The sequence below is a fragment of the Balaenoptera borealis genome (genome assembly GCF_965194805.1).
Source record: "Balaenoptera borealis genome assembly, chromosome: 3".
Lineage (NCBI taxonomy): Eukaryota > Metazoa > Chordata > Mammalia > Artiodactyla > Balaenopteridae > Balaenoptera > Balaenoptera borealis.
In genome coordinates this window covers 151,167,826-151,193,634 of record NC_138866.1, presented here as the reverse complement: position 1 = coordinate 151,193,634, position 25,809 = coordinate 151,167,826, and the positions used below count along the sequence as shown (strand labels likewise).

General features: G+C 48.6%; 1 protein-coding gene across 4 annotated transcripts in view; it reads left to right on the top strand.

Moving 5' to 3' along the window:
* The window catches only part of CEMIP (cell migration inducing hyaluronidase 1), a 160,508-nt gene that overhangs the window by 81,681 nt on the left and 53,018 nt on the right, over positions 1-25,809 (top strand). For 3 of the 4 annotated variants that reach the window (XM_082388482.1, XM_082388480.1, XM_082388481.1), the window contains exons 4-14: positions 2,498-3,217; positions 5,367-5,476; positions 9,539-9,685; positions 10,197-10,335; positions 11,059-11,295; positions 14,459-14,638; positions 17,042-17,112; positions 17,889-17,984; positions 18,593-18,714; positions 24,004-24,136; positions 24,932-25,123. In XM_082388482.1, the coding sequence (XP_082244608.1) occupies positions 5,383-5,476; positions 9,539-9,685; positions 10,197-10,335; positions 11,059-11,295; positions 14,459-14,638; positions 17,042-17,112; positions 17,889-17,984; positions 18,593-18,714; positions 24,004-24,136; positions 24,932-25,123 (1,411 nt within the window). In that variant the 5' untranslated portion in view covers positions 2,498-3,217; positions 5,367-5,382. The remainder of the gene's footprint in view (positions 1-2,497; positions 3,218-5,366; positions 5,477-9,538; positions 9,686-10,196; positions 10,336-11,058; positions 11,296-14,458; positions 14,639-17,041; positions 17,113-17,888; positions 17,985-18,592; positions 18,715-24,003; positions 24,137-24,931; positions 25,124-25,809) is intronic. The other variant, XM_082388483.1, reaches the window with a different exon arrangement.

Here is a 25,809-nt window from a genome sequence, read left to right as displayed (position 1 = left end):
AGATGACATTGCAAATCATTTAATCTTTAGGAATTGGAAGCACAGTTTCGGAAGGAGAGAGGAGGCTTTGAACTTTGCCACCTGCTAGCTGTGTACCCTGGCTACCAAAAAAAAAGTGACACTCTTTGTGCCTCAGTTTCCCCGTCTGTAAACTAGGAATTAATAACGACACCTAGCTACGAAAGACTAAATTAGCCAGTAGACGAAAAGTGCGTAAAGCAGTGCCTGACACCTAGAAAAGGCTGTGTTAGTGTTTGGTATGATTATCATTATTGGCATTGCTGGTGAGAAAGCTGTGAGCTTCAGACAGATTAACGAATTTACTCAAGGATGCTGTGTTAGCTTCCTGGGGCTACCATAACAGAGTACCGCAGGCTGGGTGGCTTAAACTACAGAATTGTATTTTCTCAGTGTTCTGGAGGCCAGAAGTCCAAGATCACAGTTTCAGCGGGTTTGGCTTCTTCTGAGGCCTCTCTCCTTGGCTTGTAGGTGGCGTCTTCCTCCAGCATCCTCACATGGTCTTCCCTCCATGTGTCTGTGTCCTGCTCTCCTCTTCTTATAAGGACACCAGTCATACTGCATTAGGACTCACCCACGTAACTTCATTTTACCTTCATTTCCTCTGTCAAGGCCCCTTCTCCAGATACAGTCCCGTGCTGAGGTACTGGGGGTTAAGACTTCAGCATATGACTCTTGAGGGAACACAGTTCAGCCCGTAACAGGTTCAACCATTAAGTGGCATAAAGGTCAATCAAACGATGTCCAAGAGAATTCATGAGGGTGTGTTTGTTCCAAAGCCCCCCCACCCCACGTCTCAGCAGGAGACAGAGTGGCCTATATACACGTGTGTCATCATAAGGGAAGTGCCCAGATCCATTAGGCTGAAATCAGATCTTTCCCCTGAGCTCCGCTCAGTGAGGCAAAGAGGGAATGTCCAGACTGTTCCGTCTGGACAGGGGTACCCTCTCTTTTATCTCCCTTTGCCCAGGAAGTGAGCAGCTGGGCATTTTGGAATACAGTGCCTCGTGCGCTTGCCTCTCTCTCCTTGACTTGACAGTAGGATATTCCAGGCTTGGGGGTGGGGGGCAGGATTCATATCTGATTCTTTTCTGTACCACCCACAGGACATAATCTGGAGACCAGGATAGATGAGCTGAGGTTTTTAGAGCCAGCCGATCTCAGCTGAGCCTCATAACAGTAACTCCTGGTTATGGGTAGTATTATTGTTCCCATTTAAAAAATGAGAAGGCTAAGGCCCAGAGAGTTTGAGTGACTTGTCTAAGGTCACACAGCGGGTGAGGGCCGGAGTGGGAACTCAAACCAGGTTCTCAGATTCCATCTCCCAGGCTCTTTCACCCATCGAGCTGTGCATCCTTCATACCAGCAGCTCCTGCAGCTTGAGCACTGACCACCGCTCAGGCCCAGAGCTTTACGATCTTTGTATAGAGCATCTCGTTTGATCCTCACAATGACCTTGGAATTTAAGATGCATTATTTCAGGGTTTTTTTTTTTTTAATTTATTTATTTTTGGCTGTGTCAGGTCCTCGCTGCTGCGCGTGAGCTTTCTCTAGTTGCGACGAGCGGGGGCTACTCTTCGTTGCGGTGCGCGGGCTTCAGTTGTTGTGGCACGTGGGCTCAGTAGTTGTGGCACACGGGCTAAGTTGCTCTGCAACATGTGGGATGTTCCCGGACCAGGGCTCAAACCCGTGTCCCCTGCATTAGCAGGCGGATTCTTAACCACTGCGCCACCAGGGAAGTCCCAATTATTTCAGTTTTACAGATTAAAAAAGCGAGGCCCAAGTGGTCAGATGGTTTTCCCCGATGTGAACTGCATGGCTGGGATAGAAGACTTTGGAGCCTCTGCTCCTGGTCACCACGGTGTCCTGCTGGTCTGAGCTGAGCCTCGTCTAGGTTTGCATGAAATGAGAATTGCCTTAGTGTGGGTGTGATAGGGAGAGTGACGGCTGTCACTGTGCTGTCTCCTCCCCCAAACTGGCTTCCGGATCATCCTGCAGTCCCATCTCACCCCCGGCCTCAGACCTTACACTGACCCTCCCCACTACCCCCTACTCTCTTTCTTTCTTGTTTTTTTTTTTTTTCACATCTTTATTGGAGTATAATTGCTTTACAGTGGTGTGTTAGTTTCTGCTTTATAACAAAGTGAATCAGCTTTACATATACATATATCCCCAAATCCCTTCCCTCTTGCGTCTCCCTCCCACCCTCCCTATCCCACCCCTCTAGGTGGTCACAAAGCACTGAGCTGATCTCCCTGTGCTATGCGGCTTCTTCCCACTAGCTATCTATTTTACATTTGGTAGTTTATGATAATCCCTGAAGAAAGTTCTGGCTTCTGCAGGCTCTGCAGGCATCAAGAACCCGCATCCCCCTGGGGTCGAGGATGCCAGGGGGCGTGTACTTGCTAATGCTGCTGCCCCAGAGATGTAGGAGCCTCTCTGGAGGCTTGAATAACACCGCGCTCCTTTCTCTCTGCAGGTGGCAGGTCCTACCGCAGGGCAACTGAAGCAAGAGCAAAGCCCCAGCCCCTGGTGTGTGATGGCAGCAGCGAGGAGACACAGAGACAGAGGGTAGCAGGCAACGCCTCTTGTCCCTGCTTTTGCTCCTGCCCCTCCGCGCCCCTGTGAGGCCTGGCAAACACGGCATGGAGCTGCAGCTGGACGGGAAGATGCTGAGCTTCTGGAAATCTTTAGCTTGTTCTTGTGAAGCCTTGTGGAGTATCCCGGAGTGCCGGCCCTTCCTCTTCCAAATGGCTCTGCCAAAGGGGTTCACCGCACCCTGTAAGGAAGAGGCCAGCTCAGGACCATTGGGACCCAGCAAGGGCAGCCTTCAGCCAGCCTCCAGCCAACAGCTTCCTGCGGAGCCTTCTAGCGTTGTTAGCCAACTGTGCACTCCTCGCAGGCCTTCAGCAGCTGGGCACCCTTTCAAGACTGTATGTTGCCAGCTGGAGAAGCTGAATCCTAACTCATGTTGCCAGAGAGCTTTTAGTGGCCAGCTGAGAAAGCTGTCCTCTCTTGGTGAAGAATTCCCAAGTGAAATTTGAGAAGCTTTGGGATTCACAGCAACAAAATGTTTCCCCAGGTTTCTGTACTCAGGTCCTGGAAGCCACTCGCGGAGGACCACCCCCAGCAATGTGGGGTCGCGACCTCTTTGGAGCAGGGGGACCTCTCTGTATCCAGTGGCACTCAGATACAGCAGGTCTCTCTCTTGAATGTTGGGGAAAAAAGGTTTTGAGTATTATCCTGCCAGGGGGAATTGTTTTTACATCCATCCCGAAAGTGATTACTTTTTTGTCTCTGAAATGGTCAGAAGATGTCAGGGCCACAAATTCCCTGTACCCCAACCTTCCACTCTGCACACAGGAAGTTGAGGCCCAGAGAAGGGAATGTCTGGATGAGGGTCACCCGGCAGTTAAGGCAGGAGGGGTGCCCGCACCCAGATTGCCCCCCGCACCCGGGTACCTCCACCCCGGGTGCCAGCCGCATTCCTCTGCCAGCTTACGGCCCAAAGTTCGGGTTCCCTTCATGGAGCCCCAGGATGATTTGGGGCTTCTCAGCAGCAAAGAGCAAACTACCTTTGGTTTTTCTAAACAGATGGAGACTCGAGAGCTGGGCTCTGGCTTTCCCCGAGGACCACAGAGCACTCCTGTCCCGGTGTCCCCTTCTTTTTATTGCAAAGAGCATGAAAGCAGACACTCCTCTTCTGGGGGCCATGGGAAAGGCGCCATTCCCAGATGCTGTGACGCCTGACTTCAGCGGCCCTGCAGAGGCGACTAGAATGGGTCCTGTTGTTCTCGGCATATCAGGCCAGGGCCAGGCAGGGTGCCCGCCAGGAGGACACTGCGGGCATTGACGCTGAGAGTATGGTTTCCTCCCTCCCCTGGCCTCCCCGGCGCACCTGTGCGGGAAGGACCAGGCACAGGGCCAGGGTGCTCTGTTTCAGACCCTCTTGCCGAGCTCTCACAAAGTGCTTCACCCGGAGCTGAAAAGTCAGGGATGATCAGATTTGTCCCTGAGCTCGTTCAAAGGAAGGAGCCTGTGTGGGATGAGAGACATTTGGCCCCTTTCTCAGTGTGGGAGAATATCTGTTTGTTTTCAGGCATGACTACAGTCATGCTCTGGGGAGGACCTGGGGACGTGGGCATGGAAGCTGGAGCTGGCCGCTCCCCAAGCCCCGCCTAAGCACTCTTGTGTGGCACACAGGACTTGAAAACAGAGATGTTTCTCCAAAGGCATTATATTATGAAAGGGGAATTGGGCATCTTTTTTTTAAAGTTCCTTTCTTGAGGTTTATCTAGACAGGTTCCCGTACTCACCTTCTGTCTGAGTACAAGCGGGAAAAAAGTGGCTTTCATAAAACAGAAATGTAATAAAATTAATTTAATTCCGTCACACATAAAAATAAATCCACAGTCTAGGGCTGTTTCAGTTCTCCACAGGGTCAGAGCCTAGGTTCTTACTCTCTGAGTTGCCATCTTCAGCACATGGCTCCCATTACATGGCCAAAGATAGCTGCTGAAGATCCAGACATCATATCCATATTCCAGCCAGCAGGAAAGAGGGAAGAAAGGCTTCCTGCTTTCCCTAAGGACATATCCTGGAATTCACACACTGTACTTTTACTATATCGGCCAGAACTTAATTCCAAGACCACAACTAACGTAAGAGAGACTGGAGAAGGTAGCCTTTATTCTAGGTGGCTGTGTGCCCAGATAAAAACCCAGGGGTTCTTTTCCAGGGAAAAATGGATATTAGGGGACAATTAGCTATCTCTGCCCTGCTTCCCTCTTGGATGGGTAATATTAGAAGGGTTTATAACACACAGGCATCATATTTAGGATCTCAATATTATCATCAAGACTTGTTTTAGAAGCACAGACTGATATTAGAAATCAGCTAGCCCACATCCTCATTTTTCAGATTAGGAGACTGAAGCCCAGAGAGGTTAATCAAATCAGCTGAGATCACACAGCAAGTTGGTGACATCTATTTTCCAGCTCATGTTCAGTGGGAATATTTTTTGTTTTTCTCTGTTTTTTAACTTAAGGGGAAAAAAACCCTTCATTCTGGAGGGTAGTGAGCTCGCGCGCCAAGGATGAAATCCCATCCGTCACCGGGTCTCTGAGCTGCAGGACACAGACGGGACAGTGACAGGGCTGTCATGCCCTGATCTGCCCAGCCCTGAGTCACGGCAGCTGAGGACTTTGCACTGGCCGGCTGGAGTATGCCCATACTGGCACGGCCTCTGTGTGTGCATGTGGCCCTGTCTCTGTGTGTGTGTCTGCGCCACACACCGACTCCAGCCTGGGGAGGCTGCAGGTCTGACTCAGTGTGCCTTTTTATTTCAGGGAGCGCTCTGCCAGCATGAGAGCTGCTCACAGTCTGGACGTCTCCTTTAAGGTGATGCTGACAGTCGGCTGGGTCGTCCTGGCCCGCTTTCCTGGTGCCGCATCCACAGGTGAGCCACTGCAGAGCAGTTGGACCTCTGCATCTCAACGAGGAAGGCCGGGAGAAGGAGCCGCAGGGTGGGGTCAGGGTGGCTGGGCTCTGGCCTGCCCCTGCTAACTCGTTGATCCTGGGCAAGTCTTATCCTGGTCTTCAGTTTCGTCATCCACAAAATGAGGGGGTTAGACTAGGCTCAGGGGTTAGAAACTCAGTGTCTACAGGAACCAGGCACGTGACACAAAGCAGTGAAGCTGGCCAGGTAGAGATGTGGTCACCTGGGGAGTTCAGGCCCCTCTTCAGGGACACCCACTTCTCAGTCCCGGCCAATTGCTGCCACAGGGGGAGGCGGGGCCCCTGTTGCAAGACCTATTGAATTTTTAAGAGAAGTCAGAAATCTAGACTTTCATGTAAAAGCTCTCTACTTGTTAAAGGATGGCAACCAATTGAAATTTTACCAAACACTCAGGGTGGTGGTGGAGCAGAGCAAAAAACACATATCTGCCAGCCAGCCTGCCGCCTCCGAGCCACCTGACCTCAGTGTTCCCTTCCTGCTTTGCCATCATAAGATCTGGGTGCATTAAAGTACCTTGTTAGCCATGATGCTCTAGGTGAGGTTTAGATCTGTTTTTCTGATCTCAATATCGTCAACTTTTTCTTTGAGTGATTTTTGAATTAAAATCCAGAAGCACAAGGCAAGTTTGTGTGGGCTACAAAAAAAGCAATCAAATAAACCAAGCTTGGGGTAGAAGTTGAGAGATGGGGACAACTTAAACATTTTGAATAGAGGTTGAGTAATAATACCATCACCATGGATTGCTTTTTAAAAAATGCTATTATCATCACTTGTGCTGAATGCTTTTCTACAATAAGAATAAAGGACCTTACATTGTATTATATATTGTTTTTCTCAACCCACTGGTGCAAGGAAGTAATCTCTAATCATAACTAGTGAAACCCCTTCAATGTGATTCCTTGTAGAATCTTTTTGGTCCTTAGGGGACATAGCAAGCAAGCAATATTTTCGCTCTCAATGCAACAATTGTCAATATTACCTGAATTCATTCATTTAGTCCTTCCATCATTTATTCAATTAATAACCACCAAGGGGGCACTGACCCTGTGCCAGGAACTGGGTTCAGGGTTCTCTTTTAAGGTGAATCACCTCGCGGCCTTGGGGAGGTCTCTGGGTATTTCCTCTTACATCTTGGGTCTCTCTCTTCTGTTTGACTATAAACCATTTGGAAAGGAGGCTGTGCCTTTGGTTCCCTCTGGTCCTTGCTTTTCTCTGACGTCAGAGGGAGGCAGAAGCCAACCCCTGCCATTCATGCTCCAAGTAGGGTTTACGTCCACTCTGAATCCCACTTCCTGCAGCCCCTCCTGGGAAGGGTGGCTGCTGTGGTGATATCTCAGCAAAGACCTTGACCGTTGCCAGCTACTCACTGATTCCTACAAATGAAGAGCCACTGAATCGAACTTTTACCAAGAGCAAAATCTCCAGCTCCAGCGAAGGGGCGTTCATCCACGGCCAGTCTTGTAACTGCGGTGCTTATGCTGTGGGGTCAGAGCTGCTGGAGCTCTGGGAATTGTGCTCCTGATGACAGGAGAGCCTACAAGTGTCAGGCTGACCGCCTCCACATCCAGATGCAAAGACTGACGCAAACGCGTGCAGTTGGAGAATAGAGGAGCAGTTGGGATTCTCCTAGGAGATGTGGGCGGTGAGACCCTGGGCTTTGTCCCGTGGAGTTGGAACGATTCCTTCTCGGCACGCTCATGGCTCCATGCCTGGATCACTGGGCTCGCGAGTCGCCACGTGCGTTCCCCGCATGGCTGAGGAGTCACCACCTTGGAAACAGACACTCCAGGTCCAGGACTAGGTGGAGGGCAGCCCAGGGCCTCTGATTGACCTCTGCTGAAAGCCAGCCAAGCACTTGACCCATCTGAAGGCAAACCCAGGGTTCGGCATTGGCCCTCTGAAGCCCCTCAGCTGGACGGAGGCTCCAGAGCCCTTGTGATCATCCTTGGCTACTGAGTGCCCAGGCAGAGGCCCCCAGCACCCCCACCCCTACCTCGGCCCATCCTGGCAGCTTGCTGGCAACCCTGCTCTTACATTAAAATGAAAAACCCACGGATGAGTACATGCCACATTTTTTCATTGTTTTGCCACTATTTGAGTCCCATGGGGTTTACAGAATCTTGGAAGAGCTGCTTTAGCAAAACTCAAAAAAAAATGTGAAATTCTCTTCTTAATGAAAAAGATCCAAAACCTGAGTTAGGGCTGACAGTGAGGCAGATGGGGCATAAAGGAGGATGTCATGGAACAGGGGAGGGGAGGGTGGGGAGTGAGACTCAGGAAACATGCACCAGGTGCCTGCACCGTGCCTTGCAGAGAAGAGAAGGGCCAGCCGCTGCTTTCAGATGGGCCGGGACGATGATGTGATGTGGGCTTCCGGAGTCCACATCTGGCAATGCTGAGTAGATAAAGGGGCAGCGCCCTTCCAGTTCTCTTGAAATATATAAACATGGGATCTTACCCTAGAGACAGCCGCATCGAAATCAAGTCACATTGAGAAGTGACACGCTAGTAATTGTACTGAAGCCAGAGTTCCTTCTGGGGTCCCACCCAATGTCATGGATATTGTCCACTGCACCCACCTGGCTCAAGAGACATGGTTTCCCTTAGTGGCCCTTGCTCGGTGCCCAAGGGTGGAATTTGCATCCATTCCTTCCAGTACCTTCCCCAGGGTCTTCACCATCTGAAACCTTGCCCCTGCCATGGGTTTACTACACCTCACCTTCCTTCTCCTCCATCCCGCTCCAGTTATTTAAAAATCTACTATTTCATGCTTGCTCACAACTTTCTAGTGAGAGAAAAAAAGGTGGGCATTGGGGCTCCATCTCTGAGGCAAGCCATTCTCATTTTGTTTTGCCCGTTGCCTCTTCCTGTTGCTTTCCCTCTGGGCTTTTCCCTGCTGTCCAGGGAGATTTTCCCAATTTTTGAGACAGTCCTCCTCTGTTCACCATACATGGTAGCCCACTGGGGTACAGAGCCTTCTTAGCCATAGGAGGAGAGACTCTTCCCAGTGCTTCTATTTGCATCGGGGAGAAGTCTGCAACACCCACCATGGGGGCTTTGAGTTCAACTAAACATTCAGACTCATGAGGCTACCACAGGCCATGCTTGGCATCAGGATAACTTCAAAGGGCCTAGGACAGAAACACCGCCCACCATCAGAGCAGCGTCAGGCGTTTCTTTTCCGTGAGGGTGGTCTTGGAAGCATTCTACAAGCCTCCAGAAGCTATCTTCTTTTGTTCCCCAGGTGAGACAGCTCCTTAGGTGAGAGGAAACAAGACTGTCATTGGACAGGTGTGGGGATTGCCCCGTCAGAGCCAGTATCTCTTATAGCAACTCCATAGATGTAACTTTCAGAGTTGCTGTGTGGGATTTGCCCAATTACGAGAGTCCCTGCACTCAGGGAAGCCTCCAAGCAAGACATGTCCACCAGGATCATTATAAATTTTGCATAGTTCCTCCCAGTTCAGATGCCATTTACTAATCAGGGGTGACTTTTGTTATAAGATGTTGCTTGGTAACATGCTTTATAGAATACCATCTTTCTCAGGTTTCCAGGGAAACAGAAAAGTCAAATTCTCAGGCAGAAGGGGAAAAGGCTTTGTCAACTTTTTAAACAATGCTTTCCAGGGGAAAGGATGCCTTGGAATACAAGTAATCTGGGTAAATCATTGCCTAACTTTAGATCTTGGAATGTCTTGAGGAGTCATCTGGTCTACCCTTCATTCTATAAAGGGAAAAACTGAGTCCAGAAGAGGGAAGTGACTTGTTCACAGATAAAGGATGAACTAATGAAGGGCATTCGACTAAATCCCAGGCCTCCTGGCTCCTATGTCCGGGGTTCTCTTTGCTTTCTAGGGCCCTGCTTTGAGCTCTAGTAGGAAGAAGGCAAGCGCCATGAAAATGCATGATAGACTCCTCACCCCACCCTGCTTGTGGTCTGTGGCAGTCCTTGCTTGGGGAGGTTGGTGGGTGGTAGCAGTGACATCTCTCTGTCCTTGGCAGTGGCGGCTGAGTGCCCTGATCAGTGGCCTGAGCTGCAGCCCTGGAATCCTGGCCATGACCCAGACTACTACGTGCACATAGATCAGGGCAGAACACTGCTGCTCATCTCTTCTGCCACGGTCCATTCCATCCGCATCTCAGAGGGAGGTAAGCCAATCTCCCTCCCCTGCCCCATCTCTCTCTGGTTCGCTGCCTCAGAGCCTAGCAGATGGGATGCAGGTTGCCATAACTGTAGATGGACAGAACAAATGTCACATGCTTTGGGTTCACGTCAGAGCATCTGGTTGTTTGAGATAACCATCAGCTTTGAGCACTTAGGAATGGCTTGTCAGAGGTCCAATCTTAGTGAAAGAAGCATTTATAGAGGAAACTTCTTATTGGTGCTCTGAGCATTGCTGCTTATCTGACCTTCAGATGCTTGCTCATTGAATGCAGCACATGCAGCGATAGCAGTAAACCAAGGAGGCATTATTTACACATCACAAGGCAGAGAGAAAAGTAACCACCGTAAGCACAGCAAGCATAGAAGTATTGGAAAGACACGCCTCTCTGCCTGCCTGGATGACATGAGGGGCTTAGGAGGTCTGCCCTTGACTCTGCTATAATCTCACCACTAAGACTTGTCTTCCTAAACCTCACTCCATTCCTACCTCTTCAGGAAAGCTAGTCATTAAAGACCAAGATGAGGCAATTGTTTTGCGTACCCGGCACATCCTGATTGACAACGGAGGAGAGCTGCATGCTGGGAGTGCCCTCTGCCCTTTCCAGGGCAATTTCAGCATCATTTTGTATGGAAGGTGAGTAGACAGCTTCCATGAGTCACATGATACTCTGGGATCTGACGGGAAGGGGGTTTTTCATGGAAGAGAGGGAGGTAAGACAGCGAGGCTTTAGTGCAAGAAAGGAATTATCATTAGGTCCTGCCAGATGGTAATCATGAACGAGACAGACAGTGGTGATTTGGGTGAGCTGGAGGAGTACATGAGGCATTTTATTTATTGTGGCTCAGGTCCAGACTTAAGTTACAGAAATCCCTGCCAGCCTTTCAGCTGCCTTCTAATCATGTCAGGGCTGAGGGAGTCTCTGTGAATGTTTATTAATAGGTTATGATGGACAAGATAAAGAAAAATTCCATGCAGTATTTGCCTCTGGCTATGCTCCCTCGTCAAGCAATTGAGAGCTCTCAGAATCAGTAGCCAAGAATACACAAGGGTATGCAGTCCAGGTCCAGGTGATCCCACATCTGATATGGACCAAAATATAGCATACTTAGAACTGGAAAGAAGTGCCAGCATGTTAACTATTGATAAGTATTTCTGCTTGGCCTGTTGGACTCATTTTGGTCTGGTGTGGGACAATGTTGGTTGCCAATGCTATGTCTACTGACCTCGAGCAATCACCAGGTGTAACTGGGTCTAAGGTGGCCACAGTGGGAGTCAAGAGCAGTGCAGTCCCCTCTGGGCTTAGCATCCAGTAAAGAGAGGCATCGGCCAACCATGGAGAGCTGTTCTCTCTTGTAGGGCTGATGAAGACGTTCAGCCAGACCCTTACTTTGGCCTCAAGTACATCGGCGTCGACAGAGGAGGTACCCTTGAGCTGCATGGACAGAAGAAGCTCTCTTGGACATTTCTGAACAAGACTCTTCACCCCGGTGGCATGGAAGAGGGAGGTTATTTTTTCGAAAGGAGCTGGGGTCACCGTGGAGTCATTGTTCATGTCATTGACCCCAAATCAGGGACAGTCATCCATTCTGACCGGTAAGGTTTGCCTTCACGTAAACACATTCATTCATTCAGCATACACTTACTGAGCATGTGTCCTAGCCAGATGCTGCTCAGGGTGCTGGGAGCACAGCAGTGAGTGAAACAGACAGAAATCCAAGCTGAATTGAACAGGAACAGGCATGTTTGCACACACATGCACACATGTAAGCACAGCATAGTTTTAGGCTGTGATCATCGGTAATTAGGGGGAAGAGACATAGTGAGAGGGTAGAGGGTAACTAGAGGAGACCACTTTGCATCATGTGGTCTGGAAAGGCCAGTGCAAACAAGCGGCATTTGAGCTGAGGACCACCGGGTAAGGCTGAGTCAGGGAAAGAGTTTTCAAGACAGAGCGGCAAGTGCAAAGGGCCAGAGGTGAGAAAGGGCGTGATGTTCTGACAGGGAGGAAGGGCCAGCAGAGATATGGGAGGGTAGAGGGATGGAAACGAGATGCCATAATGCCAGAGTTTTAAGCAGGGGTGGGTGTGGAGGCCTTGGAGGCCCAGTGAGGAGGTGGGTTTTATTCTTAGTGCGATGCAAAGCCACCGAAGGGCTTTAAGAAGGGTACGATCTGATTGAAAAGAACTGGCTGCTGTGTAGAGAGTGGATTGTTTGTGGAGGGCAAAAGTAAAGCCAGCAGAGGTGGTTAGGAGGCATCTGCATGGTCAAGGCAAGCAAGGTCACTGGCGAGGACTCAGGTAGAAGCAGTGGCAACAGAAGTGGATGAACTTGAGAGATATTTAGGAGGCAGATAGGGCAAGTCTCCCGCTCCCTGCCCCTTGCCCTGGCTCAGGTATCAGCTGGCAGATTCTGCAGAGGCCTGACCTGTCCTGTAGGCTCCCAGGGGCTCTTGCCCTGGCCTTGCAGAGGCTGTCCCAGGCCACTCAGAGAGAAAGATCCACCAGGAAGGGCACAGCTGGAGTAGGCAAGCAGAGACAGCTTTCCTGGTGCTGCTGGAGGATGGGGATATGGAACTCCTCAAAAACAGGGCATGAGCTGTGAGCATCCACAGGAAAGCAGCAGGGAATCAGCTGTGATATGGGCCAGGGTGGGCAGAAGCACACAGGACAGCCAACCTTGCCCTCTGGTGGATATTAGTAACAATAATACGATCACTGGACTTTGTGCAAAGCCCTGTGTTAACCACTTTATCTACCATCTATAACTGAATCTTCATAAACCCCCTGTCAGGTGGGTTCTGTTGTTATACAGGTGAGAACACTGAGGTTGGGTGAGGCTAAATTTGCTCAGAGTCACAAGGCTGGGGAGTGTTGGAGCTGCGATTCAAACCCAGATCTGCTTCAGGCCCTAAACCACTATATTGTCCCCACGGGGGCTGACAGCCACCTGCTTGGCCTGGGACGGAGCAATCCGCAGACCACAGTTAACGAAGCCAGGCTGAGCTTGATTGACACAATATCTATCAGAGAGCCTCTGCCTTCACAGGAGAGAGAACAGTCTTCTAGATTGTGTTCTGGCTCCTTGGTGCTGCTGCTTTTTTGTTTTGAATTTTATTATATTATATTCAATTGATTTTTCTTATTATTAATTTTTATTGGAGTATAGTTGCTTTACAATGTTGTATTAGTTTCTGCTGTGCAGCAAAGCGAATCAGCCACAGGTATACATATATCCACACTTTTTTAGAGTTCCTTCCCATTTAGGTCACTACAGAGCACTGAGTAGTGTTCCCTGTGCAATACGGCAGGTTCTCATTAGTTATCTATTTTATACATAGTAGTGTATATATGTCCCAATCTCCCAGTTCATCCCACCACCCCCCTTCCCCCCTTGGTAACCATAAGTTTGTCCTCTACATCTGTGACTCTATTTCTGTTTTGCAAATAAGTTCTTCATCTCTACCATTTTTCTAGATTCCACATGTAAGTGGTATTATATGATATTTGTTTTTCTCTTTCTGACTTACTTCACTCTGTATGACAGTCTCTAGGTCCATCCACGTCTCTGCAAATGGCACTATTTTGCTCCTTTTTATGGCTGAGTAATATTCTGTTGTATATAGGTACCACATCTTCTTTATCCATTCATCTGTTGATGGGCATTTAGGTTGCTTCCACGTCCTGGCTATTGTGAATAGTGCTGCAGTGAACATCGGGGTGCATGCATCCTTTTGAATTCTGGTTTTCTCCGGATATGGCGCTGCTTCTTAAGTAGTACAATATGGTTACTTGCAGCAGCCAACCTGAGGTTGAATTCATTACTGAAGTGCATAGTGAGATGTTATCCTGATAGCTGATGTGGGGGTTCCAAAGACAGGAGCCCTGCTCCTTCCTAACCTCCTTCGGGTAAAGTATGAGTCAGTGGACTCAAGAATCTGAGAGCTGAATGTGTGTGAGTAAGGATATTAATAAACCCTGAACACACACAGAAACGCAGGCTGTGGTCACCTGAGACCTGGTTACCTGGAGGTTACCTGGAGAAACAGGAACTTAGGTCGGCTCTTGAACGGTAGTAAGCATTTGATTGGCTGGAGAGAAGGTAAGGATGAATGAGTGAAGGCAGGAGTGGGCATGGGGTATGGTCATGGGACCCTGAGCTGTACTAGGCTCATAGCAGACGATTCCTGGGGCGGGGCAGTGGAGAAGGAGGGGGCCTAGGTGGGGTCAGACCAGGTTATGGGAACAATTAAAAACAAGTTTGAGGACTCAGGAGCGCCCATACATTCCCCCCGACTCCCCGTACCACCACTATTTTCCTTTTCCCAAATCTTGGCTATTCATGCTGGTTTATTTTTCTAGACTCGTTTTAGAATGATTTTGCTTGTGAAGTTCTAAGACAGATTCTTTCGGAATTTCCGTTGTCCTTTTACAAAATGTTTATACTTAATAAGTTCACTTTATACTTAGAGTTGGGATCATTACACAACTGGGTCTTTCCTTTGTAAATTCTTGTCACCTGCGATATAGGTTTTTTGAGATCTCTATTTCATAGCTATTGTATGTGGATGAGGGTGGGTTATCTTTGTTAAGTTTGAGATGATCGATTTTTGCTGTAATGAAAGCTTTTTTCTTTAAAAATCACAGCCCTTGAGATCTTTGGATGGCGTGTTAGTTGTCATACCACAGGTAGGTGCTTAGGGTTCTCTTTTTGGGCCGCTGTTAGGACTATTAAAATCCCCTCTGTCTGCCCTTTTTAGGTTTGACACCTATAGATCCAAGAAAGAGAGCGAACGTCTGGCCCAGTATTTAAACACAGTGCCCGACGGCAGGATCCTTTCTGTTGCCGTGAATGATGAAGGCTCTCGAAACTTGGACGACGTGGCCAGGAAGGCGATGACCAAATTGGGCAGCAAGCACTTCCTACACCTTGGATTTAGGTATCGCCCATCACTTCCACCTCCCCAGGGCTCCAGAACACTGAAGCATCGCTACCCCAGGCGGACTTTACCTAACTTCCCTGCTTGTTTCCCCAGGCGACATCACCCTCCGTGGTGACCCTGGGGGATGCAGACATGTGAGCCATCCGCACTGGACATGCTAAGGCTTGTTCTTAAAGGGAGCCTGGTTTTCCTTAGAAGCATATTCCACTCTGCAGCTCCACAGGTCTCTGTGTATAGGAACTCATTCATTCAATCGGCCACTTACAAAATATTAATTGAGCATCTACTGTGTGTAAAAGCCGTGCCTCAGTTGTACAGCTAATGGTCATTTTCCCTTCCTTTAGCAACGGGGTCAGAACATGCCTGGGGGGGTTGGCAGACATCTGTTTAGAGACCACATGAAGTGCGTCTGCCCAGCCAAGCCCCCCGGCAGAAGGGGCCCTTTGATGTGCTCCAGGGCGTGTTCTGTTTGCCTTGGATTGCAGCGTCATGCCTGACTTTGGCATGCTCACCTGTTGGCACCAAGAGGAAGCCGTTTACCCCACAGTAGCCACACCTTTTAGTCATGTTGAATCAGATCTCGGTTCAGTGGAAAGTTGAGATCATCTGTCCCGTGGCTATTGGAGATAGGGATGCACCTCCCTCCAGCTCTGTAGACCGTGGGCAAAATGCGGGCAGGCCAGAGCCTTTTCTGGGCTCTGAGCAAAGCAATTTTACTGCCTGGGCAGAGGTTCCCTGGGCAGGGACAGGACTCCGGGTTCCAGGGTGTTTTTTCTGACTGCCCATGGGCTGCTCCTTCTGGAAGGGTTTGGGCAGGAAACTCAAGCAGCCAAAGATGACAGTGACACTTTAGTATTGTAAAACTCCTTTGTTAACAAAAACCAAGGGCGCTGCTATTTCGTTGTGTTATAAGCCAAAAGGCCATTTAGTTAATTTCCAATGAGAGGCAGAACCACAAAGGGACTGGCTACGTAGGGCCTCAGCAGAAGGAGGTCCAAGATGCTAGCATCCGATCTGGCCTGAATCTGAGTCTGGGCTGCACCTCCTGCTAGGTGACTGCACAAGTGACTCACCATCTATTTGCAGGCTTCCTATGTCTGTAAAATGGGGTATTTGAGGAGCCAGCTCAAAGGACTCTGGGGAGGAAGGTAAATGTGATAATATGAGCAAAATATTTGCCACTGTGTGTAGCACAGAATAAGAACTCAGTAAACGTTAGCAACTATTCTCTCCTTATAAACAAGAGCCACGGAAGGATGGGTGCTATGTTCTATAAGTAAAGGAGATAGGTAGGCAGGAATTACATTTTTACCCTTCATTTGTATAGACCCACTTTGAATGACAAAAACTCAAAGCACCTAAAATCAGTAGAAGATCTGAGACTTGGACCCATCATTTGTTCATTCAGCCAGGAAGGGCAAATATTGGCATAAGGCACTAGGGCTGGACTAGCTGTACTGAGCTCTCATGGTAAGTTCTGACCTGTCTCGGGAAATACTGAGCTCTCGCCGGGAGGCAGATATTAAATGGGAATTGATGACGGGGCGTGAAAGTACAAGAACAGGAGGGGTGAGAGATGAAGCTGCCAAGGTGGGCACAGGAGGGCCTCTTGCTTTGGGCCAAGGAGTTTGCTTTTTATGCAAATGGGTAGGCATTGGAAGATTTTAAGCAAGGGTGACACAGTCAAATCCCCGACCTCAATGAAGACTTACTTTCCAAGATAAGAGATCAAAACAAAAATAATCAAAGTTATTGAGGGCCAAGACCTACTGACATCTCACAGTAAGCGAGAGGCTGGGTTAGGTATTAGGGGGAAGACAAAAACGGATAAGAAAACCTTCCCACCCTAGAGCAGTGCACGCTTCAATGGAGAAAAGACGAATGTATAACTTTCCAAAATGGTACCCCTTCTTTTTCTCCTTTGCTTCTCATTAGGAAGAAGAGGTATTTCTTTCCTTCCCAAGGCCCAATGCCGATTCCTGGGTATTCAGTCACATCTGCCTGTGGCATTTTCCTCGAGATTAACTCATGAGAGAAATAACCTTTCTCCCTTGGAGCATGTTTCCTTGTTTTCCTAAAGGAATCAGAGCACTTGCTTCAGAACCTAATTGAGCCTGGCAGGTGGTACGTAGGTCTGTGGGCTTGTTTGTTATTTGTGATTCATACCCTGTCGACTGCCAGAATGGAGTTGCAGAGGTTCACGGTCCACAAACATCAGGCCAGCCGAGTGGTTCGGAAGGCCAGGGCTTGCAGAGAAAGGCTCTTTTTCTTCTGGAGAAAGGGAAGCCCAGCCTGGAAACTAATTTCCCCAAACAGCCTCTGTGTGACACTCTGCATCAACTCTACCTCCAGCACAGCCTCAGACGTGTGAAGAACTTTTTTGTTGTTTTTTTTTTTCAGACACCCTTGGAGTTTCCTAACTGTGAAAGGAAATCCCTCTTCTTCTGTTGAAGACCACATTGAGTATCACGGTAATAAATGGCGAGAGGCCAAATTCCCTCCAGTGTCTCTCTGACCAAGAGACTCAGGGGCTTTTTGAACCACCCTCCACCCTCAGAACATGGCTGATCCACCACCCAACACCCTGTTGAGTGACTAGCTGCTTAATGGCCAAGTTACATGAGTGGCAAAAGTCCATACTGATTTAAGGCCAATCGCTAAGATAATATTTACATTTGCAAAGAAATTGTCATTGGTTTAATCCAAAACAAGTGACACAGGAAAGATGAGAACGGGGACAGAACCAGCAAGGGTAATATTTTGAGCTAAAAAGACGCTTTGGGAAATTCCCTGGCGGTCCAGTTGTTAGGACTCCACGCTTTCACTGCCGAGGGCCTGGGTTCGATCCCTGGTCGGGGAACTGAGATCCCACAAGCCTTGCAGTGTGGCCAAAAAAAAAAAAAAAAGATGCTTTGGGTGGGCTGTTAGCACATAGCACCAGCCTCCTCTGCCCAGGGAAGGTTTCGGAAGGTACTGCCGGCTCTAATCCTAGAGAGGAATTCACATGAGAAACGATGGAGTTCCAAAGTATAGCGTTGTTGGAACACTGCAGTTAAGCTTGCAAAACTGAAGCAAAAGAAGGGACAAGAAATAATCTGCTCCGGAAAGATTGGCCTGAAACTTTTTTTTTTTTAACCAAATGACTCAAGATCCATGTGTGTAGGGGGCTTTCTCTGCATTAGCGTCACATCCTTCTGAATTTGGGGGTCGATCTGGTTGCTGACGCCTGTGATCTCCTCTTTGACAGGACACCACGGCTCTGCTGCTGCCCGAGTATTCAAACTCTTCCGGACGGAGCATGGCGAGCTTTTCAATGTCTCTTCATCCAGCGAGTGGGTTCAAGGTGAGGAGTTTGGGACACCTTGGTAAAATTTCACAGGGGGCTAAAAGACCAGGGCTTTGCAGAACGAGGACTTTCCTTTTGCACCAATAGGACCGCTTGACTGTGGCAGTGTCGACTTAGTTTGCAACTGAGAGCTGTCTTGAATTAATCAAGGCTCCGTGGTGAATAGCCCAGAGGGATGTTTTCTCTCAGGGAATACGTCTTCTGTGCCAGGCGATGGCACTGAACAGAGAACACAGGAGGAGTGGGAACCGGCCCTCGAGGAGCCCACACACACGGGGACGGGGGCATGGAAAGCAGCAAGCCTCACTGCCATCCTCGGATAATGGGTTCATGGATGGATTTCATCTTCCTCCTTTTGGCAGTAGTGAAGAATATCTATTGCTTTTATAAAATAAGATAGTCGATAAGAGGCACTTTTAATAAAAAGGTGGGAGAGGTGGGGGAAGTTGACAGATGCTTTAGAAGCCTCTGGTACCCAGCCTGGTGAGAACCTGGACAGATGGTATTCAACTCCCATTGTGCCGAGGCTGCTTGGGGGCTACACCGAGTGTTGCTGGCTCTCCTGCGCCCTGCTCGTCTGACTCTGCTCTTTCCTTTCTTCCCAGATGTGGAATGGACGGAGTGGTTTGAACATGACCAAGTGTCTTACACTAAAGGTGGGGAGAAAATTTCAGACCTCCGGGCCACTCACCCAGGGAAAATCTGCAATCGCCCCATTGATATACAGGTAACCAAGTAGTTATAAAGGCTTTGTCTTGAAGAAGACTCTATAGATCACAGGCTTTCGCGCCATTTGAGTGGTGTGAGTCTCATGGCCCTCCTGTGACGCTGGTAAAGCCAGAGAGGACCGTTCTCATTTTAGAGACTGACGTGGAAGCTGTGTATCTGCTCCAGGCCTCCCCACCAGTGAGTTTCAAAGCTAGGCCTCAAATTCTCTCCTGGGTCCTACTGCTGAGTTCCTTTTCCTTCTCTCCAACTGCTTCTTCAGCCACAGCTGAGGGTGCCCAGCGTGGGGTTGGGTTTGCCCTACTCAGCTTCACTCCTCCGTTGGTCTCCTTTGGGGCCTCGAGTGCACAGGATCTGGCCGGGACTTGGGTGCAGGCTGAGCCTGGCCCAGGTGGAGAACACCTGCAGCCTTGTTCTCCACTCAGTTAATGAAAGCCGGCGTTTGCAGAACGGACGGTGTTTGCTCGGGATCTTCACTTGGAGTTAACTCTGTCCAAAGGGGACCTAGACTTTCTCAGCTGGCTCCATCATGAAAGTGTGGGGTGAATAGGCTGCCCTCACGATTCAGTGGCTCAGCTGGTAAGCTTCCGAGCTCAAAGGACCATAAGAAAGACAGAGACATGGGCAAGGAAATGGAGTTTATTTCCTTATGCCTGGTCTTCTTCCAAAACAAGGTTTGGGGCCACTTAACTATTTGATAGAGAATTAGGAGTCATTTGAGAAAGACCATCCCTGCCCATTGTATCCTCTTTCAGCCAATACAAATAGCAACATTTGTACACCACCTTCTTTCAGATTATCTAACCGCAGGTCCCAGGTCATCTGACTGCTTCCACCCCTCCACCCCCTGACCCCCACCCTGAGGCAGGACTTCTGCCCTCTGCCTTGCATCGTAGGGGGGCTGTGGGACAAGGGACCACTTTTCTGAGAGAGGACACTCTGTTCTGCAGTTAGCAAAGGCCAGGGAAACCTTTCTCATTGTTTGGCTAAGGCTTTCCGTTCACATGGCTCCAACGTTACTGAGAAGGATTTACGCAGATTCAGTTACACGTTGGAGACTCTTCTTGGGTCCAACAGAATCAAAAAGTGCTGACTCCCCCAGAGCACATACTTCCCAGATTTAATTTTAATTTTCTCTTGCAACCCTGAATGTTCCAGCTCTAATTCTGAAAGAGCCATCGTTTTTTTCCTCCAGTTCACTTGGCTACAGGAAGTCCAGTCTTGTACCAGCACTCCCTCCCCAAGTATTTCTGGAAATCCTCGAGGAATGCTTCCATGCTCTGCAAATCCCTCCTGGTGTTTGCCCTGCCAGCTGCCTGCCTCCAGCTCACTGTAGTTTAGGAGACCACTTCTCCATGCTAGCAAAATAGCTTTCCTTAGGCATTTCCAGCTCTCAGTAACTTTGCTCCCAGCACAGATACGGGCTCTTCCCTGAGAGCGTCAAAGCACAACTAATCCCAGGCTGACACAGTGAATGAAACTTTACTAAAGGCTTGGAGATAGCGGAAGAGACTGGAGAAAGTATGCAGATTTTTCCATATGTTACATATATAATCATATGTGACTGCTCACCAACTCCATAATCCAAGACCTTCCACGGGGACCCAACCCCAGACTCTGTAACCACCAGTCTGCCGCCATATTGCAGGGCCCAGTTTCCTTCCAACAAAAGGAGTATCCTTGACAATGAATTCCCTGAGTTCAAGGTCTCAACTATTCGAGGTCCAGAGAAGAATAAAAGACCCAACAACAGTTTTCCCCTTTACCCAGAAGCTTGGGCCAGCCTTCCCGCAAAAGTGCATTCTTTGACAATATTTTGCTGAGCATTATAACCCCTTATTAGTTCAAAACTCTCAATTCTGGAATAAGATCTTGGCTTTTTTTTTGGCAAAACAAAGGTTCCTTGAGGCAGTCATCTAAAAACATGTCACGTGCCTCCAAAAGTGATCAAAGCTCCGTCTCTAAAGAAAAGGAGGAAGTGCTCCATCCTGGAAATGCCAGGTTCACCCCTTTTCTCCTCACCATCGACCTTTAATCAGTAGTGGCCCCAGACTTAGCCAGAACATCTCTTTCTAGTCATAAAAGACAATGAGGTAGAATACACTCCGGGTTTTTCTGAAGTCAGAAAAGCAAAGCCAGGCTTGTCCTATGTTTACCACAGGTGAGAAAAGCAATATTACATCCTCTTTATAAATAGAGTGTCAGACACATCAGCCAGGAGCTAAATGCCCTACTTAATTAACCCACCAGAGAGACTGAAACAAAACTGAAATGCCCATGTGCCCATTTTTGCCACTATGGGAAATAACAGGTTACTGTGGTCACTTGCCACCTCTGACCACCGTGCAGGCGCCAGTGCACCTGAAGACTTTCCAGGGCTGTGGCCGCCCCACACAAGGGGTCCCCCAGATACCTGCTCTGCCCTGACAAGGTCAAATCCTCTGGAGGGGGAGGGGCTGTTAAGGACATTTGTCACCTAGGCAGGAAGGCGAGTTGGAAAGAAAGAGGAAATAATTAGGACTAACACAGTTGACCTCAACTCAAGGAAATTTTTTCCAGATCTGATAGCTTGTGATTCTGCAGAATCAAAACCAAAACCACAGTCCCCTGTTCCCATGTCATCACCCTTCTTGAGGTTCTCCTGGATTGAAATCTCCTCTCCTCCCACCTTCTCCCTTAAAACCCACCCGCCCTTCAAGGCCAGGGGAACCTACTGGACTCACACATCCTTGGGGCTGAGACCATATTGGGCAGTCCCCTCTTCCCCCTTGTCCCCGGCACAGTGGCTGGAGGTCAGTCTGGTGGTTGGAAGATGTATTTTGAAACCAGATAGCTCCGAGTTTGCATCCTAGCTCGGCCACATGTGAGCTATGGCCTATCAGCAGTGACAGGACTAAGGTTAGACGTGTGAGGTGCCCAAGGCACAAAATTTAAGGTGGCACTTGCTCCCAGGTGCCGACTGTGCACTCGCATGGCCCTGAGAGTGAGTGCTGCCTTAAATCTTGCACCCTGGGTCATCCTCACTAGCAATCCTGGCCATAGATATCAGTCAAGTTATTTAATTTAGTGTCTCAATTTCCTCATAAGCAAAAATGGAGGTAATAATTGTTCCCTCATGGGATTATTTTGTGGATTTAATGCAACAATACATGAAGTGTCTGACCTATAGTGAGTGCCCATAATTTTTTTTTTTTTAACTTTAGGTTTATTTATTTATTTATTTATGGGTGTGTTGGGTCTTCGTTTCTGTGCGAGGGCTTTCTCTAGTTGCGACAAGCGGGGGCCACTCTTCATCGCGGTGCGCGGGCCTCTCACTATCGCGGCCTCTCTTGTTGCGGAGCACAGGCTCCAGACGCACAGGCTCAGTAATTGTGGCTCACGGGCCTAGTTGCTCCGCAGCATGTGGGATCTTCCCAGACCAGGGCTTGAACCCGTGTCCCCTGCATTGGCAGGCAGATTCTCAACCACTGCGCCACCAGGGAAGCCCTAAATATTTTTTTTAAATATAAATTTTTAAAATAATTTTAAAATTATTTTCTTATTTTATTGTTTATTATGATATTGCTAGTTATTTTATAATTATTATCATAAATAACAATCACATTGTGTCTTCTTAAAGTGAAGATCAGGTTCACTGGACAGTGGTAAAGCCCTTTTTACTCTTCTTATCCAAAGCTAAGGTTGTTCTTAACGGTTAGAAAAAGGAAAAAAAGAAAAGCAGCAAAATTGAGTAGATGTTTTCCTGAAATTTTTATTGGATGTTGCACCTTAAAAAATGTCCAGCTCCATTGGGTGATGTTTTCAGGCTCAGTTCTCAATATTAAGGGGTGCCTTAACTAAAAAACATGCTGGCCTTAGGGGAAAAGATCCGGGGGTCAGAGGCATGGGCTTGACAGTCAGGTGTCCCTGAGCTTGCTTCTAAACCCCTCTGAGGCTTAGTGTTTTCCTCTAAGAGCAAGTCTGCAATGCCTGCCTCTCTGCTGCGGAGACGACCCCAGATAATGGCTGTGAGTGTGTTGCTTGCATGAAAGGGCTGAGTTTTCATTCTGGCTGGACTCACGTCTCCATAGCTCTCCTTCCAAGCCAAAGGCAGCAGCTATCTGCTGGGTTCCAAACAGGGTTTCCTAAAAGTGTCCCCCACCCCACTTTTTTAGATAGACTATATTTTACCTTCCTATTTGCCCAGCCCTGGTCCCTTTGGTTTCTGTGCCAAAGAGGACAACAGCTGCAGCCCTTGTTCTAAATTGCAAGTCTCTGATGACAGCCACAGTCATGATGCAGACATACCCTGGCCCTGGGATGAGCCCCAGCTGGCAGGGATCATGCCCTTCTCTGAACCCACTCCCTAAATTCTCTACCTGGCCTTGAAGCTTCTCGCCCATCAGCTCTCGTCAGCTGAGACTGTGCTCTGTGCCAGGCCCTGGGCTGGATGCTGGGATCAGGGAGGGAGGCAAAACCTGGCCTTTCCAGAACCCACCAGCCACTGGAAGGAGACAGACACTGAACCAAGGGCAGTAGGCAGTAGTGCTTGAGGGCAGCAGTGGGAAGGGCTGCGAAGCACCAGACGTATAGTTGGATGCATCCAGATTCAAACGGGCAAGTTACCCAACCTCTCTGAGCGTCAGTTTCCAAATCTGTAAAACCAGCAACAATCTCATAGACCTCATAGCCAAGAAGAGGGAATGAAATAATGTATGTAGCTCCATAACTACAGGAGGGGTTCTCAAACATGACTTCCCATTGGAATCACCTGGGCAGCCGTTAAAAGTTCTGATGCCCAGGCTTCCCCCTGGACACAATCAAATCTGAGACTCCGAGGATGGGGCCTGGGCATGAGTATTTTTAAGGACTCCCCACAGGATGTGGAGCCACATTTGGGCACCAGTGGATTGATCATAGTGAGTCTTCAATAAATGTTGGCCACTCTTGATGGTGCTGGTGGTGGTGAGTGGTACAAGTTGTAAGAAAGCAGCCAGCCCAGCTCCTAAAAGAGTGTGTGCTTGCTGTAAATGCTCCAGAAAATGTTCACCAGGGCAGTCAATCACTGGTTTGGGTACCAAATACGGTAGGACCCCGGGCAAGATGTTTATCCATCCTGTGACTTCATGCTGTCTTTCTTATACAAAATCGAGAAGGGGAAACGTTAGAATAATAATGTAAGGCCATTGTAAATAAGTTTTGCAGCAGAAACAATTTTAGACTCGTGCGTATATGTTTATAACATTAATCATCACCTTCCTTCTTTACAAAAAGAAATGACTTTGCTCTGTAATTTCCATGCTGTTCCCAGGCCACTACAGTGGATGGAGTTAACCTCACCACCGAGGTTGTCTACAAAAGAGGCCAGGATTATAGGTTTGTGTGCTATGACCAGGGCCAAGACTGCCAGAGCTACCGTGTGCGGTTCCTCTGTGGGAAGCCTGGTAAGCAGCTCCTTGCTGGGGACAGAAATGCAACTGTGGCTCGGTTCCTTGAGCTGGCAGCTATGCATTGGGAGTTTTGATGGCTGCGTCAGCTGCCTCTGGGCATCTCAGTGACCCCATGCTCCTGTCAAGCTCGCGATAGAGAGCACTTCTGTGACACAGGAGCCGTGGGAGGGTCCTTGGAGTTGGCAGGAGCCAGCAGAGCTCCACCCTGCCCAGATGCCTTTCAGGAAGGGGAGGGGCCTGGTCCGAGAAAACCAGGGTGCAGTGGACAGAGCTGCCCTTCCTGCAGCCCTCCCCTGCATAGACACGCAGCTCATGGCCTCTTTGGGTGCTATTATTTTAAACCCGCTTCTCGAGGTGCTCGTTAGAAGGGAGTGGAAATGGTCGGTTTGTTCTCGGGGGCACTTGGCCATCTCCAGAAGGCAGTCATTAGGGATGGAAGTTCTTTGGAGGGGCGGCTTACAGCTACTGAAAATAATAGTTGAGAGGGACTATATTTGTTTCACATCTTTTGCAAAGCGGGTGTGGTGAGGCAACCAAATTTAACTCCAGCTAAGGAGTTAGTGGAAAATTCCCCTGCCCAGAGCTAATGAATGGCTCTTTTCTGGTAGGGTTTTTGTTGACTTCAAAAAACCTGTACCAAGACTGGGATGGGGTGAGCCTGGTGATTTGGGTTTTGGATAGGCAAACCTGGCATTTACTGATTTAGGGAGGGGAAGGGAAGAGGTGGGGAGTCAGAAGTTTGCCAGGAGCAAAGCTTTATCTCTCAGTCTCTCCTGTTTTGGGTTACAGTGAGGCCGAAACTCACCGTCACCATCGACACCAACGTGAATAGCACCATCCTGAATCTGGAAGACAATGTACAATCATGGAAGCCCGGAGATATCCTGGTCGTTGCCAGTACCGATTACTCCATGTACCAGGCAGAAGAGTTCCAGGTGCTCCCCTGTAAAGCCTGTGCCTCCAAGCAGGTCAAAGTAGCAGGTAGGACATTCCTTCACCCCTCCCTAGGCCTGATGAAACTGAAAATTGTTAGGCTTAAAGTTGACTGAAATCAAAACAAATTTGTGTCAGTCAGCTATTGCCATAATAATGCTACATGACAAAAAAAAATCCTTAAAATTTCACGGTAAGCATTTATTTCTTACTCATGCATCTACAGGCTGTCTAGGGTTCAGCTTCTCTACACTAAACTTGGCTCCAGGCTGAGAGTTGGGTTCAGGTCAGCTCCATGTGAGTCTCATTCTTCCCAGGACATACTCTTCTCACGGGGGAGAAGTGAACTGAAACATGGGAGGACTCTTAAGGCCTTGCGCTCAGAACTAGCACCCTTTCACACCCACTTTCCATGGACCAAAACAGATCACATGGTCCAACTCAACATGAATGGGGAACTCTATTTTTCCCATTAAGATAGAAGGGAGGGAATGAACATTTGCTAGGCAATAATTAACCTACCACAAAATTTTAAATCTCTTCTTTCTGTAGCTTTCACATTTTCCTTTTTCTTCTCCTAAATCTTGACTTCGATGCCCTGTCATTTATGTTGTGTGAGGTTACTGGAATTACAGATCGTTAGAGGTAAAAGAGACCTCAAGTATAGTCCAGGTCAGTTATCCTTAGTTGGGAGAGTTATGTATCAGTTAGAGTTCTTTGTTGTAAGCAACAGA